The sequence below is a fragment of the Danio aesculapii genome, chromosome 14, assembly GCF_903798145.1.
Source record: "Danio aesculapii chromosome 14, fDanAes4.1, whole genome shotgun sequence".
Classification (NCBI taxonomy): Eukaryota; Metazoa; Chordata; class Actinopteri; order Cypriniformes; family Danionidae; genus Danio; species Danio aesculapii.
The window spans coordinates 27412769-27431791 of record NC_079448.1 but is presented as its reverse complement, the minus strand read 5'-3'; the positions used below and the strand labels follow the sequence as shown (position 1 = coordinate 27431791).

Here is a 19023-nt window from a genome sequence, read left to right as displayed (position 1 = left end):
TTACTCGCCTAATACATCTCTCCAGAGGGAGGAAAGGGGCACAGAAAATCCCTCTGGACCCCTCAAACTCAGGCCACTCTCTCTTTTATCTGTTTTGTTTTACTGATGCCCTCTGTCCAGCACTAAAGATCACTGTAAACCAAAACAGCTAGACACAAGAACCTTTTTTTCCAGCCATTTCCCGCCGGAACCACGTTTAACGACCTCATATGCACATCTGTATATATGAAAAATTATTGAAATGCTTTTGGAATTTATTCATGTGCTTTTTTCTATTTATATCTGCATTCTGTACATTGTTGTGTTCTCTGTTTGTACATTTGGTACTCTGTTTGTACTTTTTGTACTCTCTGTACATGGAAGCTCTAAAACAAATTCCTTTTGTGTGCACGCACAACAAAGCTCTTTCTGATAATATAATATAATATAATATAATATAATATAATATAATATAATATAATATAATATAATATAATATAATATAATATAATATAATATAATATAATATAATATAATATAATATAATAGTACATGCGGTACAGGTGAATTGGGTGGGCTAAGTTGTCCGTAGTGTATAAGTGTGAATAGATGTTTTCCAGAGATGGGTTGCAGCTGGAAGGGCATCCGCTGCGTAAAACACATGCTGGATTAGTTGGCGGTTCATTCCGATTAATAAAGAGACTTCGCGGAAAAGAAAATGAATGAATGAATAATAAAATATAATATAAATAATAATATAAATTCTGGGATTTTCTATAGTTGTAACATGACGTGGCCTGTTTTTGTTAAAGTCTTCACATGTTGTTACTTTTATGACATTGACTTTGTTTATTTTGAATGTTGCAATAATTTCCATTGAAGGGCTACTATATGTGCTCCATGTTCCTAGCTTAAAATGTTTGGTATTGATTAATCTTCTATTTTTTTATTTATGTCGGCACTCTGTTTGTACTTTGTGGTACTTTGTTTGTACTTCTTGTACTCTGGAAGCTCTAAGACAAATTCCTTGTGTGTGCAAGTGTATGAGTGTGTGTGTAAATACAAGAGTGTATGGGTGTTTCCCAGTACTGGGTTGTGGCTGTAAGGGCCGGAAGAGTTGGTGGTTCTTTCCGCTATGGAGACCCCTGATAAATAAGGGACTAAGCCGAAGGAATATAATATAATATAATATAATATAATATAATATAATATAATATAATATAATATAATATAATATAATATAATATAATATAATATAATATAATATAATATAATATAATATAATATAATATAATATAATATAATATAATTCATTTACCAGCAACATCATATCTAAATGGCAAATGTCTAAACTGATTTATTGAGTTCATTAGTTCGTTTGCTCTGTACAATTCCTCCATAATGGGCACAAACAGTATATTACCTTCATCTCAGGACCACAAGAGAGTTTGTTCTGAAAACTTTTGTTCTGAGGCTAATTAAAATACGTTTGGTGAATTAAAACAGAACAAGCTGTGTGATAATTGAGCATAACAACTGCACAAATCTAATTTTAAAAAGGATGCAGAGTGAACAGCTTCTGGGATTTCCTTTAGTTGTAACATGACGTGGCCTATTTTTGTTAAAGGTTTCATGTGTCATTATACCTTTATGACATAGACTTTATGTTTATTTTGAATGTTGCAATAATATCCATTGAAGGGCTATTGTATGTACTCCACACTCCTAGCTTTAACATGTTTGTCATTGGAGAGTCTGCTGTGCGTATGTCAACAGCAGCTATTTGGCAACGTCACTGATTGTATGGTTTATGGACAGGGGTATATTCCTATAGTTCCTGTAGCACAGTAGTAGTTCCTGTAACTGACAGTCAGGCTGTTAAAAATGCCAAGATCACTGGTTCAGTGCCAAGTGTCATTGTCTTTATTACTGTTGTTATGTATGAATGCATTAACTGTAGGTTACTGATAAATGTGTCTTCTAGATGTGTTCATAAATTACAGATTAAAGTGGTGTTTTAACCCTGAATCTTAAAGTTTTAAATGAAGCTTTATTCTTCAGCGGATACCATGACTTGGTTGATCATGTTGCAGTTATGCAATTCTTCTCAATAGTGCCATTCATAAAGTCAAAGTGATCACTGTCTCTCAGCCTCACCAGTGGATAAAGTTAGAGAGCATGCATTGTTTCTTTTGACTGATTATATTTTGCAGCCTGTTTATGCTAAGCAGAAATTATCCTGAATATGATGGTATCTAGCTTGAATTAGTTAGATGTGCATGAAACTTAAAAATAATTTAAATGCATAAACACTTTGGTCTGGCTTAATTTAAGTAAATTTAACTAAATACTAACTCACTAAGTACTGGTTTCCAGTGTGAAGTAAATGCTGTTTTATTACACCACATCTTAGTAACCCTGTAAAAATCATATGATGCATGAGAAGACACTTTTTTCCATAATTCTGAAGTCCACCACATGCTACTGAATCACTTCGATTTAACTGATATGGCGCATGACATTTTTTCTTTATATGTAATATTTGTGAACATTCGGTATCATCTAAAATGACTGACACTATGAATCACTATAAATATGTGCAGAATATTTTATAGGTTAACAACCGCAAAAAACACACCACCACACCACCACCACCAGTGTGCAACATCCACTTGAATGATGCGACGGCAGCCACAGGACAACGAGGCCAGTGCACCCACCACATAGCAGCTATAGGGGGAGTGGAGAGACAGTGATAGAACGAATTCAGTGGATGGGGATGATTGGGAGGCCATGATGGGAGAGGGCTGATGTAGGGAAATTGGCCAGGACAACAAGGTTACACCCCTGCTCTTACGAGAAGCGGTCTTGGGATGCAGGGTGATATGGCTGTAGCATATCATATGGTAGCATCTTGCTGCAGATTTGTCAGTCGCACAACATTGATGTGAATCTCTTATTACACCCCATTTCTTCTGGTGACTTTGGAAGCCAGTTGAGTATATTTAACTCACCTTCATGTAAAAAAAAAAATATATAAAACAAGTCTGAGGTAATCTGAGCTTTGTAAAATTGTGCATTAGCCTGCTATATTTCAAAAAAGGGCTGGACATGGTCAGTACTCAGGTAGGCTGTAATATTTAAACAATGCATAGTTTGTGCTAATATGCCCAACATGTGTCAAGAAAATCTATCTGTCATGGCATTACAGCACCAGTAGGCTAAACCATTTAAACAGTATGGCTTTGATTATACATTATGGTAAATTATGACCTACGATTTAGCACAGAAGCCAAGACTCATTATTTCAGGAATTTGTTGCGAATCTTGTACAATCTATTTTGGTGTGTGAACTGTAGTCATAGTTTGCAATTCTGTTTTCATTTGATTTAAGGCTGGATATGCGTTCATATGCTCTTCTGCAGTCCTCAGTTGGTTATTTCAGTCAGTGTGTTACCTTTCAGCTGAACCAGTCCAAACATTTTCCACTGACATGAACAAAGCACAAAATATATAAAATATAGAGTACAAAATATAGAGTACAAAATATATAAAGTAGAGAATAATAGCTAGGTTAAAAAAGCACTAAGGGTCATTTGAAATGTATATTATGTGTATGTAACATGTAAAGCAAAGCTGAGGTATGTTGATGATGCCACATGTATGAAGTCTGTATTTAGATTATTTTTAACATTTGGGATAATGTAAGTGTATTAGTCAGCAATAGTGCTGACTCACGTGACTTAGTGTTCTGTGACTGACTTAGTGTTTTCAATAGTGCCATTCATGAAGTCAGAGCACGTATAACACCGCTCTAGGCTATTTTATTGAAAAAAATGTTTACTTATCATGTCTTTATGTTTTTTATTGCACACATAAATACTTACTGTATGTGTAAAAATATTTGGTATTGAAAACCTTGAACATATTACTGTCACAGGAATGTTGATGATTAAAAAGATTAAATAAACATGCACCATTTCAAATCCCACACTGGAACATTCACAAGCACAGTGTGTTCTTTGTTTGTTCGCAGGGGAGTGTGGCTCAATTTACTCAAGCCTATGTAGAATTTGAAGGCTGTGTGGATTAAAACCTGTGGCCTCACAGCAGTAACAATTCCAGTATTTTGTATTTACCTTCCATATTTAAAAAAATGCTTATCAGACTCTCAGCCAACACATACAGCTAATGGAAAAAAATATGATTTTCTGTTGGTTAACACTGGATTAATACAATGAAACAAATATGAACATTTTACTCAATATACACCATAACCTAAAAATGAACTAGCCTACATCCAAAGAAACTAAGTTATCAAGTGGTCTTGTCTAGGCATGGGCTGATAAGATTCTGACGGTATGATAACCTTGGATAAAAATATCACAGTTGCACGGTATTGTGATTTCTGCTCTAAAATATGTTCTTTTTTAAATGTCTGGGTAAAAAAAAGAAGAAAATTCCCCTTTGAACATAATATAATTTATTTTAAGAGACATTTAAAATATTTTGGAACAGTAAACATGTCAGGCTAAATAATTCAAATGAATAACTGACTTCTGCTGTCTTCATTTGTTTCAAAAACACAGATTTCATTACAATTTAAAATAGCATCTTTAGATATCTTTTCTGCTGGATACTGTTGTCCTAAAAAACGACAGAAAATGTAAATAAAAAATCTTACACATACCTCAGGAACAGTATAGCAGAGAATTTCTGGCAATTTTAAATCATTGACTTTTCCAAACCACAGTATACCTTGAAAACGGTTATCATCCCATGCCTAGTCCTGTCTCCCACAGCTGTAGACATAAAACATATTCTCGTTACTCTCAAAAGAACATTAACAAATATAGCCTTCTTATTGCTCACTTTCTGTTGGCTTATATCCTTCTTCATCTCAGGTCCCCACTATTATAAAACTTCAATTATATAGGCCAGTTCAAATATGAACCATTATGTTACATTAATAAACAATATACCCTAATTGAACTATAGCTATTATGGTATATTATGGTTATGCACAATAACCTTTAGATTACATAGATGTTGGATAGATTTAGTATTATTAGGCTACTATTCTGAAGGCTAACTGTTGCATGAAAGTTCTCCTCTAACGTTTGAGCATGATAAACTGTACAGTAGCTACTTGTGCCCAAATTGGTCTGCTTACTGCATAAGATATTCATAAGTCAAACGTTCACTGCGGTAGTTTTCACCAGACAGACAGAAGGACTGTTCATAAACTCTTGACTCGACAATTTGAGCTATAGATCTCAGACAACTCTGCAAATTTACTGAGTAAGCACAGCAGTGCAAGTTTTGCTTCTAGCCAGGAATTAGCAGTCACGTGACGTGTGATTATAGGTTTCGTTGTCCACGTGATATCACAAACTTAGCGTGGCTTCATACGTCACGGAAGAGATCCTAAACTTCAAGTAACATACACTCATAGAGGTGGAACTCTTGGCTTATAAAATGTCCAAACGGATGATTGTGCGTAAATGAAACGATCTCGTTGCGCATCCGGACTGAGGTGAGTCTTTAACATTGAATCTGTGCAGCTTCTTTCCTAAGGGGATAACTTGTACTGAGTCAGTTGTACACGTTGCAGTTTTGTTTTCAATAGTGCCATTCATGAAGTCAGAGCATAAAACAAACCAGGGTTTCATCACACAGCTTTTGGATTTTCGTGTCATTTAACGTTTGACGATTGAGGCTTATTAAAGTTTGAAGTTAACGTTAGATGTACGTTATCAATTTCGAGATCACAAAGTTTCAGAACATCTATTATGGTTTGTGGTGAGATGCTTAAGTGTCAGTTGTTCATACTACATCAATTCTCTTAATGTGTTTGTTAAAGTACGCTTTAACTTTTTAAATAATTTCTTTAATTTACAATATTTGAATTTTTAAATGAGTTTTGTCACACAACAAACAAACTAGCTATTAGCTATATGAACATAAGGTTTAACAAAACAACAAGAACAAAACGTTTGCTTTGATCATTTAGTTACATCGAGGTGTGATCATGGGTGTTTAAACTGTACACATTAGTATTATCAGTTCATACAAACTAAGTATTGAGATGTTTTTAAATGAATCTTATACAAAATAAGCCAACTGCCATGCTTATTACAAGTTAGACACACTATTTATTTTACGCAACGACAGACTGAACCATGTCATCATGTAAAATGACGAAAGTTGCCGCCCCGTTTGTCAATTGGATGGACCACCCAAAAGGCACATTAACCACTAAACAAAACACAATGACCTCTGTAACATTAATACTGTAGTCAATATGTGTAAACGATTTTAAAGCTATAAAAAAAATCACACAGTGGGTTTCCGTGATGTATTTAACTGTTCACACCAGGCGAATATTATTAGGAGCAAAATATCTTAATGCCAATGGACGGCTACTTTGGTTATTATCATACAAGCAAATACATATTGATTGAAGCATACTCCATATGACAGCTATAGATTTTTCAAACAGGTGCTCAACAGGTTCTGTTCCTATTGTCTGTGCTATTAAACCATAGTTTAGTGATAAATCTGTGTATTTCTTTAATCTAGAGCTCAGAGTATTTCTTAATTCTCACACACAACCCTTATAAGAGGTAATGAAAGTTTTATTATACTGTAGTAAAACTGTAATAACCATGTTTTTTTGTTGGATTGGTTACTGTATAACCAGTTTTACTACAAACATTACAGTTAAACTGTGGTTAGTGTAGCAAAGCCACAATAAATGCCGATAATTAGGTTTTATTAGTAGTAAAACCTTGGTTTGTTTTGTGGTGTGTATTCTGAAAACGTAACTACCATGGAATGATACAGTATATTTAGACCCTAAATAGCTAGTCATGAGTTGGCCCACACGGAATCTGCGCGCGCAGAAATCCACAGGTTTCCACAGATTTTTAGCCCATCATTGAGTCTATTTATTTACTTGTGTGCAAATTTGTATTTCAGTTTTTAAATTAATTTCAGTAATATTATTGACTAATATGAAAATCTTAATTTGATTTATTTACAATACAGTTTGTAAAGTAATATTATCTGCTTTTAAGTAGATATATTATATGAGAGACTTTTTATGAGGGATAATATATGAGAGACTTTGTTTACCAAAAAAGTGGATCTAATTGGATTTGAATTGTAAACATTAAATAAAAGTTTAAAAGGTATTACTTTTTATTTAATATATCTCCCATAATCATTCCGCACAAGTCCACAGATTTGTTACAATATTCTGAGCAGAAATAGAAAAAAATGTCTGCAGATTCTGTCTTGCCGAGGTCATGAGTGAGTGTTTCCCGAACTGTGTCACACATATTCTGTTGTGACATCACACATGTTTGGGCTCAAAATAATCTCAGATAATTGCTGTTAATAATTAAGATGGCATCTAAAAATCTGATTTTGGATGATCTGTTTTAGTCCATATATTATTATTATAATTGTATACTATGCTTTTAAACACAGGTTGAGTGCTGTTAATTCAAACCGTGAGTCGGCAATGCTGTTTACAAATGATCTATTTTAGGTATGTGAGAAACACTTGCAATAGGCTAGCAATACTTTTGGAAAATGCACCCCTTTAACTTTTGTGTGTCTTTAGTACAACGCTGTTTTTTTCAGGGTGGTGAAATCTACCCAAACAACCGGATTTGTGCTTCTTATCTCAATTTCCAAGCCCCACAGCCACTGCTATATAATGTCACCTGGTGGCATTTTTCTCTTTATCTTAAATTTGCCCCCTCTCTAAATACTATCCTAAAAATGCCAAAAAAACTACAAAAAAAGATTTACGCAATCACTGCAGCACTCTATTTTGATGTAATTGGAGCTATCAATTTATACTGCTAGAGAATCAATTCAGATTTTGGTGCATACTAACAACTGCAAATCTCCTATGAAATAGTCAGGTACTGTTGAATTTGAATTGCATGTTGATTATTACCACAGGGTCAACAATGAGGGTGGTCTGGCATGAAAATTAGAGCTTTGGCTGGGAGAAGCAGACTTTTGAGACCTGTGTGTGTGCTTGCGCTCTGGCACTCTCAACTAATCAGCTCTTCAGTGAATGCCTAATTATTCTTTAAGACTCAGTAGAGAATCTGAGAATTTAAGAAAAATTTATCATAATGGCACATCAACCGTAAATGCATAAGTGTTTAGAATCATTCAGGATCACTTTGGGATATTTAAAAAAATACCTTACTGCATCCTGCGTTTCCATTGAATAGTTTCTTGTGAAGTGCCTCAAGGTGCCTCAGAGTTTGCATTCTTGTTCATTTTCACTTGGCTAGTTTAGTCACATTGTCAGGAGAGGAGAAAAATGTTTACCAAGCATGACTCTTTGGTTACCTATGCCATTCTTTCAATGTGGAGATGCTTATCTCTGTTGGTGGAGAGATGTAATTTAAACTGCTGAGCAAGGCTGATTATAGTGCTGGAGGGAGGCATCATCATATTTACCAGACGGCTGGTGGTTACACTCCATGTTTATCTGGATTTCTTATGTTTTTCTCTGGTGTGAGAACATCTAGCAATCAACTCAACAGCAATTACTGCTTGTCTACTTTCTAATTTGAAGTACTTTGATTTGTATTAATTGGAATCATTGTATAATGAACATGATCTTGCTTCTTTTGACACATTGATTGAGGGTGCTGTATATGTCATTTTGAAATGAGATAGTAGACCCTTGGGTTCTCCGGTTTCCCCCACTGTCCAAGGACATGCCCTATAGGTGAATTGAATAAACTAAATTTGCCGTAGTGTATGTGTGTGAATGCAAGAGTGTATGCATGTTTCCCAATGTTGGGTTGCAGTTGGAAAGGCATCCGCTGCGTAAAACATATGCTGGATAAGTTGGCGGTTTATTCCGCTGTGGTGACCCCTGATAAATAAGCCAAAAAGAAAATGAATGAATGAATGAATGTTTGAATAATAGACCCTATTTACAATGACGTCACTTCACTTCCACTATTGGCAACGCAGTGTATTTTTAGTTTGAGTGAATGGGAGAATTATCTGGAGATTTACAACTAAAAATATTAACATTGCACATTGTGGCACACTACTTTTATAGTATTGGGCATGTGTCCAAATGTTTCTCTATCAATACTGAACTGCTTTCTGAGTTTAAAAATAATTGTTTAAGTTATTAAGAATAGGAATAAGTTGTTCCTTATCAAGAAAATGACATGTTTGCAACCTTTTCGCTCAATAATTCAGTTTATTTTCTCAATAATGGATTAATTTTTACTTTGATGTTGCTATGGATACAAATGTATATCATCTGTTATGTGTATGTTCCAGCATGAGTGAAATTCTTTATTAAATTTTATAAAATTATCTGGTGAGTATTTCATCTATAAATGCAATCAGTTTCATAATTTATTATTTATTGATCCATAAATGTTTTTTTTTTTCTCAGTTTGAATGAATTTAGACGTTTAGGCAGTATCCTGGGACCACTTTCTGGATGGTTTTAATTTAATATCTGTATACCTTTTAACCTATCAATAGTAAGTTATAAATAATTTTATAATCTAATAATACTGCATTTTAATCTTATAATCACAATGCAGTCTTCTTATTGTTAGAAAACAGCCGTAGTGACCATCTAACCATATCTGTAGTAAATATACAGCTGACTGGGTCAATTGGGTGAACAAAGTGGACAGTAATAGAGATATAGTTCAACCCTCAAGTCATTCTGCCATCATTTATCTATACGTCACTTGTTCAAGAAAAGTTTGAGTTTTTTTCTTCTGTTGAAAGAAATTATATTTTTGAAAAATATCTGGCACCCATCAACTTCCATATTAGAAAAAATGGGTGGCAGATATTCTTCAACATATCATCTTTTATGTTTCAACAGAAGAAAGAAACTCATAAAAGTTTAAAAACACATGGGAGATAATAAATTATGAGGTTACATTTACATTACAAACCAACTGCCTATTAACTTAAAACTTTGTATTTTTTATATTTTAACCATTGATTTTCCCTCAGATATGTTCCATATGGGGGATTTTACACTTTTTTTTTTTGGACACAGAGGCATGTCGAATGCCATCTCACGCCTTCTTCAATGTATACCTTCCACAGTATTTGGAAATAGTTCAGCTAGTTAGTTTGCTCAGTTTATGATGTCATTTATGTACCGCAACAGTAGTTCACAATTCACTCAATCTGCATTTTTACTGCTCTCTATAATCATAAATGCTTTATGGTCTCACATGTTACTTTTAAGTGATGGCTGACGTAAACCAAATCACAGACAAATGAAGTTAGAGTTGGAACACCATCTGATAAGAAAAAAAAAAAAGCATCAGATCTCAACAGACTTTGAATCCCTTTGTTGGCAAAGTTGCAAGGCTGCACCAGATGCCTCTTGCAGTTTTGTTACTATGCTCATAATGAGAATTAATATTTGCCATCTGTATTCTTTGATTCATATAGAGACATTCTAGCTTATTACATTTTTAAATTAGATTGACAGAGTCAAGGTGTTAGATTCATGTTACAATATTTCAGTAATAAAGAATCCTAATATTGGAGCAATTTCTTCTGGTCTCTTTCTTTAGCAAGGAGTACTTTTACTCCTTGTAACAAATGTTATGTTTTGTTGATATAAGGCATAATGGATTATTCTTTGATTGTGTAAACATGGACCAAGAATTTGCCACTGTGACGCTATATTCACAGACAAAGTAAGCATGGAAATTGTCTTTATTTATTATATTTACCTTCAGCTGTTAACCTGAAAATGAGATAGAAGGCATGGTCAGTGAGATATAAAAATAGGCATTTATACTACACTGTAAAACCCAGTAAGTTAAGGTAACTCAAACCATTTAAGGAAACTGATTGCAACAAACCATTAAAGTTCAAAAACTAATCATAATGGGTACTGTGAACTTAATCCATTTGAGTAAATGGAGCAATTTGAGCACAATAAAACCCAATAAGTTAAGGCAACTCAAATCATTTGAGGAAAGCGATTTCTACAAACCATTTGTGTTAAAAAAACTAATCTATAGGAGTATGGGCTGCAACTAAAGATTATTTTAATAATCGATTAATTTGTCGATAATTTTTCGATTAATCGATGAATCTGATATTAAAAAACAAGAAAAGCATTCATTTCCAACCCTTTATTCAAAAAAGCTCATCCCTGAGCTGTTATAATAATAATGATAATAATAAAATAAAAAACTAACTGTCTTGTTTTCTCGAAAAAAAACCACCTCAAATTTAAGTGATTGTTTGCTTAAAACAAGCTAAATTATTTGCGAAGTGGGTAAGAAAAATAATCTAAACCAGAAGTTTGAAGCATCACTTCATTTTCTCATGCCATTTTCTTGTCTGTTCTTGTTGTTTAAGAGTTTTAGATATTTGAACTGGAAATGAGACGAAATGACTGAGAATTTTTTTTTTTGCAGTGTAGCTGTACATGAGAACAGATTTAAAAATGAATGATCCAAAAAAGGCGAGTGAATAAAAACGTGTCTTTAGTCTTGCAATGCAAAGTAACTGTACCACTGCTGCTTTACTTCTGTTATTAACCCTTTCACTGGTGAGTTTAATATATTCTCTCTGGCCCCGGGAGTGAGTTTTGTTAGGTGATCATTATTTTAGAACGTTCACCCCTAATGTTTTTATGGTGATGCGTCATGTTTGTCACGTGACACCTTAGCCACAATAGTGCTGTATTACAGATGAATCCCTTTTATTTAGTTTTTCAGTTTTAATTCAACATATTTGGACGCTTGCTCATTATGTCTTCAACTACCCGATATTCCAATTCACATAAACGTGCAAGTGATCATGATCTATAACATGAGATGGGCATCGCCATGTTTACTTGTGGCCGCACATTTGCCTCATTCATAAAAAGCAGAACATGCAGGATTCAGCCTGTAAATCCACCAGTTACTCCCCAAATAATGCAAGTAAGTGGCTGGTGAAGAGTAGAGAGGAATAGATTTAACTTTATAGTTGCTTTCACTATGTGTAAAGTGTATCTGATATGAATAAAACACATCGGCAAACTATATTTGAATGGATTGTTAGACTTTGTGTGTTTTACAAACTCTAAATGTATTGTTTTACTAGTACTTGTGTGTGAAGCACTGCTCAGTGCGAGCTCTCCCGGCTAAACGCTTATTGTGAGGGCTTAAACGGAGTGCTGGTAATATTGAGCGAAAAAAAAGAAAAAGACAGCTGTAAAACATAACCAGCTTTGTCTTTTTGTAGGAAACACAGTTTAGATCTTTTTAGGGTAAGAGGTTTTTAAGTTATTGCCGTCTATCGCTGAATGTGTCAGGAATAATCGAAAACAAAACCAACTTAACCCCTCTGTCTTTCTCTGGCTCAGTGCCAGACACGGCGCCAAAGCGCAGTTTGATTTTTTTTTTTCAGTTGCCGCTCTAAACGAGCTAACGCTAACCTGTCATGTTTGTCATGCTGGATAACAAACAAAACATCAGCACCAGGAACTTTAAGGTCCTCACTTCAAAACAGAACAAAAGTAGGATTCTGTAGTGATTTACCCTGCTGTTGCTCCCTTCCTCCTCATCCCTGTCTATGAGGCGCTGAACTCTGTATCAGTGCACGAGAGAGACTGTGTTCACTCCGCTCCGCGCTAACCTTCAGTGTTTTTTTAAATAATCTAAGTCCCTGTGTCGTGCGACACAACGACTCGATTATAAAATTCGTTGCCAATGAATTACTAATCGTTTAGTAATTCATTTTTACCGATTTAATCTTCGTTGTTGCAGCCCTAGAACTTATTACATTTAAGTTCAAGTAATGAGGTATTTAATTAACTCATTACCTTCAACAATGAGTTCAAAGCTCTTTTCAAATATGTAGGATTAACTTTCAGTAAATTTCATGCCTATGTGGTTCAGTAGTTGAAATAACTAGTCATATACTGTATGTTGTTCTTTAAATAATAATTCTTATGATGTATACTGTAAAGGTTTACAAAATTATAGATAAAATAAGGTTGGAACATCATGGGAATGAGGACGTCAGTGGTAATTATAATTAGGATTTAGGATCTTGTTTTCTGTCCATTTATTTAGTTCAGACTGCTTTTATATTAAACCAACTTTATCGTTGTTGTTGTTGTTGTTGTTTTTTATTTCAGTGAGAATTTCTGGACATTATGCCAGCTGAAGGGAGCTGTAACAATCTTTCAGCAGAGGAAGATGCTAAAACAGAACAAAATCTGCCATTACTTTTGGAAGAGTGCGTAAAAGAGAAAGTATCATGGAAGGAAGTACTAAAAAAAAAGATGGTAAAAAATTGTTCCTGCAGTACAGCTCGAGTCAAATCCCAGATCATGGACTCATTCCCAATAGTGAAATGGCTACCACGATATCGCTTCAAAGACTGGATCATTGGAGATGCCATGTCAGGCCTTATTGTTGGCATTCTGTTGGTTCCCCAGTCCATTGCTTATTCTCTACTGGCAGGACAAGACCCTATTTATGGGCTCTATACATCTTTCTTTGCAAACATTATCTACGCATTGCTGGGAACCTCCAGACACATCTCTGTTGGAATGTTTGGGGTATTGTGTCTGCTGGTGGGGCAAGTAGTGGACAGGGAACTAATTTTGGCAGGATACTCATCAGACACCAATCAGACCACCCTGGGAAATGTGGACAACAGCACTGGTCCAATTTGTGATAGAAGCTGCTATGCAATCATGGTGGGAGCAACACTAACGTTCACAGCAGGGGTCTACCAGGTAGGTTCAAAGTTTCAAAGTTACTCTTCTTTGGCCTGATTTTTAAAAATATCTAAATGCATTAAACTCTTGCTTTTTGATTTGGTTGCAGGTGTTGTTGGGTCTGCTTCAGATTGGCTTTGTCTCAGTATTCCTCTCTGACTCCCTGTTGAGTGGTTTTGCCACTGGTGCCTCTCTAACCATCCTCACATCCCAGATAAAGTACTTTCTAGGGCTTCACCTCCCTCGTGTCCAAGGCTGGGGTTCACTCATAAAAACTTGGATCAGTCTGTTTAAGAATCTGGGTCATACTAACCTGTGTGACCTCATAACCAGCTTGGTCTGCTTGCTTGTACTTGTTCCTGCCAAAGAGCTCAACAATCGCTTCAAGGCCAAGCTCAAGGCCCCCATTCCCTTTGAACTCTTTGTGGTCATTGCTGCTACTCTAGCTTCCCACTTTGGGCACTTCAAGGACACTTATGGCTCAGACATAGCTGGCACCATTCCAACTGGCTTTATGCCACCACAATCTCCAAACTATTCTTTTATTCCCAATATTGCTGTTGACGCATTGTCAATTGCCATTGTTGGTTTTGCTATTACAGTGTCTCTATCTGAGATGTTTGCCAAGAAGCATGGATATATAGTGAACCCAAATCAAGAGCTGAATGCCATTGGGAACTGTAATATCATTTCTTCCTTCTTTCATTGTTTCACGGTCAGTGCTGCCTTGACAAAGACTCTTGTGAAGGAGTCAACTGGATGCCAGACTCAGGTTTCTGGATTGGTGACTGCTCTAGTGCTGCTGCTCGTCATGCTTGTTATTGCACCTGTCTTCTATTCATTGCAGAAGTATGTATGAGATGAGTTTTATTTGCATGAATTTGATAACAAATAAGGAGTCAACGGTAAAGCATCATGACTAGGGCCAGACAGAATCTGCAGACGTTTTTGTTCATTTCTGTGCAGAATTTGTTTAAAAATCTGTGGAATTATGCGGAATGATTTTATTAGTATTGTAACTAAACTTAATATATGAAATATAAATAATACCTTTTCAACTTTTATTAAATGTTTACAATGCTAATCCAAATAGGTCCACTTATTTTGTAAACAAAGCAAGTCTCTCATATAATATATCTACTAAAAGACAGAAAATATTACTTTAGAAACTGTTTGTAAACAAATCATATGAACATTTGCATATTAGTCAATAATATTACTGAATTTAATTTAAAAAACTGAATAGATATAAATTTACACACATTTACTTAACTGAATAAATAGACCTAATGATGGGCTAAAAAATCTGTGGAATTCTGCACACGCAGATTCCTTGTGGGCCCAATCATGATGCAATTTACTGTAATGAATTACATTAATGTAGAAGTTTAGTGTCTTTTAATTTGTCAGTAGTCTGGTTTCCATTTGCAGTATTTTCTAAATGTCAATAAAAACTATTGAAATGACCATTTTCAATGGCTTGTTTCCACTGAGCAGTAGAGTTCAGTACAGCACAGTATGATTCTGTATGGGTCATCCTGATCAGGCTTCCACTGGTATGCCTAGTGTATGCTCGAAGAAGAAAGCCCTACAGGCCTTTTAAATATTGTGTCTCCTGTGCACTTAAGATTATTATGTTAAATATACATGCATGGCAAGTGCATGCAAATAGAGTTTCAAGAGTTCACTCTTAGCTGATAATTGATTATAAAGCTTGTTTGGCATGCTGTCCCAGGAGAGGGCCCTTAGCTCATAAGATCCTTGAGCCCAGGGCTCCCTCCCATTTGCAAGGCGAGAGGGGAGTTTGAGCTGAGGTAGATCTCGAGAACTCCCCTGCTTTAGTAGCTAATGAACAGATAGTGATTGCTCTTAAGAGATAACTACTTACTAGGTGCATGTCAATGGTGCCGATTTGGTTTAGTCAATTAACTTAAATTGCAGGTTTTTGGATGGTGGAAGGAAACCGGGAAACCCGGGGGGGAAAACCATCTTAAGTACGAGGATAAAGTGTAAACTCCACACTGAAACGTCAGCTGGCTTTATAAGTACTAAAAACAGTGACGTTCTTGCTGAGAGGCAACAGTGCTAACCACTGGGCCACCGTGCCACCCATCTAGGAAAGGAGTAGGTGTGGAAGTGGGGATTCTTCAAAACGAAGATGGCTGTTATATGGAACTTGGGGTATTTATAGTGGCTTGGGAATCGTCTGATTGGTGAATCATAAATTGGATAATGCGGGACCAGCAGCAAGCAATCATACACGCGTGATCATCTCAAATTAGTTTAAAAATAAACTTAACAAATTGAAAAAAGTGGCACCGCTCCCACATTCCATGTTTCGGCCCCATAAACAACAGTAGAGGCCATACAGCACATTCTGTTCTTACTACTTGGAATGTGGCTGTTTGCCACAAGAAGACGTCAGGCTTTGTTTGAGGATGGTTTATATCTGCACATTAAGTAATCAAGAAACAGAATTGTGCTCACATCTAGGATTCTCCAAGGCAGGTGCTCGATCAAAAACAAACACAGTAGCAAAAGATTAAAAGAAAATCGGCACACTTGCTCAATTTTTTTATGTGACAACGTTTTGACCTACACAGTATTCATCATAGGGCAAAACCTTGTGAAATTTAAAAAATTTTTTGAGAGCTAAACTGGCAGTATGGCGATTTTTCTTTTGATCTTTTTATATCTGCACATTATCATTGTATTATTCTCTTAGCTTTTATATTTAATAATGGTACGTCCTGTGATGTTGTTCCCATGGCCTGTAAACCAATAGTATTCACCCTTTTGGTAGCATACTGTAGTGCTAAACACCCAAAGGGTTCTAAAGTATGGTCTATTTTGGTACTTCTGAAAGTGTAAACTGAGATAATTGTGTACTGGGCTGCACTGTATGTATCCGTACCGCTCTGTGGAAACAAGTCGTTAAAACATTTTAACTTTTTCTGATGAGTCATTCGCAAAACCATGATGACATATTGTATGTTCACTGGTCGGCATATATTACATCTACCACATTTACTATTTTTTTTTAAATGAAAGATTTAGGCAGATTATGCAAATATTAATGCGAATGAAAACTTCCACTAGATGTGTTTATTATTTGAAGAATATTGGAATTGAAATTTACCCAAATTTTTGAGACCTTCACATCTGACGTTTTCCTAAAATTACAAGTTTTTACTCCCAGTCTTAGTTTTTCCATCAAAATTGTCTGTTTCCATTGTATTTTCCTAAATGTGTCCTCTTAATCTCTGCAGATGTGTTCTGGCTGTCATCATAGTGGTCAACCTCCGCGGGGCACTACGCAAGTTTGGCGACATTCCCCAGATGTGGCGTGTCAACCGTGTGGACACTGTCATCTGGCTGCTGACCATGGCTACATCAGCTCTAGTGAACACTGAGCTAGGTCTGCTGGTTGGAGTTGTGGCTTCTGCCTTCTGTGTGTTAGGCAGAACCCAATTCGCCCAAGCTCTTCAGCTGGGCCAAGCAGGAGACCGTGAGCTCTTTGAGGACATTGCATCATACAAGGGACTTCAGACCCAACCAGATGTCGCTGTTTTCCGATACGAGGCTCCCATCTACTACGCCAACCAAAGTCTGTTTAAAAAGTCACTCTATCGCAATGTAGGCCTGGATCCACTTAAAGAGAAGGCAAAACAAAGGAAACTAGAGAAGCAGAGGAATCAGAAACAAAATAGAGAAGATCAGAAGCAAGAGATGGATGTGTCCACCAATGTAAATCTGCTTCAGCACAGCAGTTTTCACACATTGGTCATAGACTGCAGTCCAGTCCTCTTTCTGGATACTGCTGGAGTCAACGCTTTGAAAGAAGTATTTAAGGACTACAAGGAGCTGGGAATTAATGTGCTTTTGGCACAATGCAACACCTCTGTCATTGATTCTCTGCGCAGGGGAGACTACTATGACAAAAAGAAGGGGACCAAAGATATACAGTTTCACACTATTGGTGAGGCCATTTTATATGGCCAAAGCTTGAAGTCACAAAATGGCAACTGTGACACTTCAGTATGATGTGTTGATTTGATTGAAGATACAATACTTTTGCCAAGTAGATGGAGATTTATTTGCAAATAATTGCATATAGTTTAGCCAAAAATGGTGCAAAGTTTAAAACCAGCAAAATTGTAATAATAATAATAATAATAATTATTATTATTATTATTATTATTATTATTATTATTATTAAAATGGAAATTCCAATGGCTATTTAGAATATTTTTGTCCATACTGTGAGGAAAAAAAACACTTAATACAGTAATCGTTCAATATATCAAGTTAAACAGGTTTGGAACTACATCAGGGGTATCCAAACTCGGTCCTGGAGAGCCGGTGTCCTGGAGAGTTTAACTCCAACCTTTATCAAACACACTTGAACCAGCTAATCAAGCTCTTACCAGATATAATAGAACAGGGATCACCAAACTTGTACCTGGAGGTCCAGTGTCCTGCAGACTTTAGCTCCAACCCTAATCAAACACACCTGAACAAGCTAATCAAGGTCTTACTAGGTATACTTGAAACACCCAGGCAGGTGTGTTGAGGCAAGTTCAGCTGAACACCGGCCCTCCAGGACCGAGTTTGGACATCCCTGAACTACATGAACCAGATATTACTTTAGGAAGAATTATCCCTTTAGGATTTCTTCAAATGTTTGTACAATCATTTATATTAACATATTTCCTGTTACAACATATATTTGCTATTGTGTTGTATTCCATGCGGTTTAAGCTTTGTTAACTATGTCTTATGACCTTTGTTCTTAAAATGATGTATAATTATATCATTTACACGTCTAATGAGATGTTTAGCTCAAGTCAAATGGCTAAAAGCATAAACAGGCTCATATTTTTATGCTAGATGAGCTCTAGGTTTTCTATTTACTTTTTATCTCTTTCCACTCTAGTTAGTTGCTCATTCAGTTAGAAAGATGTTATATAAAGTCATCTGTGACATTTACCCAGCTTTATGGGTACTTGTGCATGTTTAAATAACTATAAAGCTTGGATACACTGAGTGCTTGTTGTCTGGGTGAATGTGAGTTCAGCTCTTTTACCCAAGCCCCACATGTTTACCTCAATCACTGAAGCACATTAAAGTGATGCCGATGTGCCTTGTCAATGTGACCAGAGCAGCTTTTGAAAATGCTTCTCTTTTTAATTGCTTTCCTAAAGGGGCCAAATAAAATAGTCAGGATGTTGCTTTACTTTCTTTCTTCAGTGTAGAGTGTAAAAGAGAGCGTACAG

At 35.8% G+C, this 19023-nt stretch overlaps 1 protein-coding gene across 1 annotated transcript in view; it reads left to right on the top strand.

The window, feature by feature from the left end:
• Positions 1-5405: 5405 nt before the first annotated feature.
• The window catches only part of slc26a2 (solute carrier family 26 member 2), a 14268-nt gene continuing 650 nt past the window's right edge, over positions 5406-19023 (top strand). The window contains exons 1-4 of the mRNA XM_056472373.1: positions 5406-5515; positions 13160-13765; positions 13857-14596; positions 17017-19023. The exon at positions 17017-19023 is cut by the window's right edge and continues 650 nt beyond it. Coding sequence (XP_056328348.1) covers positions 13178-13765; positions 13857-14596; positions 17017-17791 — 2103 coding nt within the window. The 5' untranslated portion in view covers positions 5406-5515; positions 13160-13177 and the 3' untranslated portion in view covers positions 17792-19023. The remainder of the gene's footprint in view (positions 5516-13159; positions 13766-13856; positions 14597-17016) is intronic.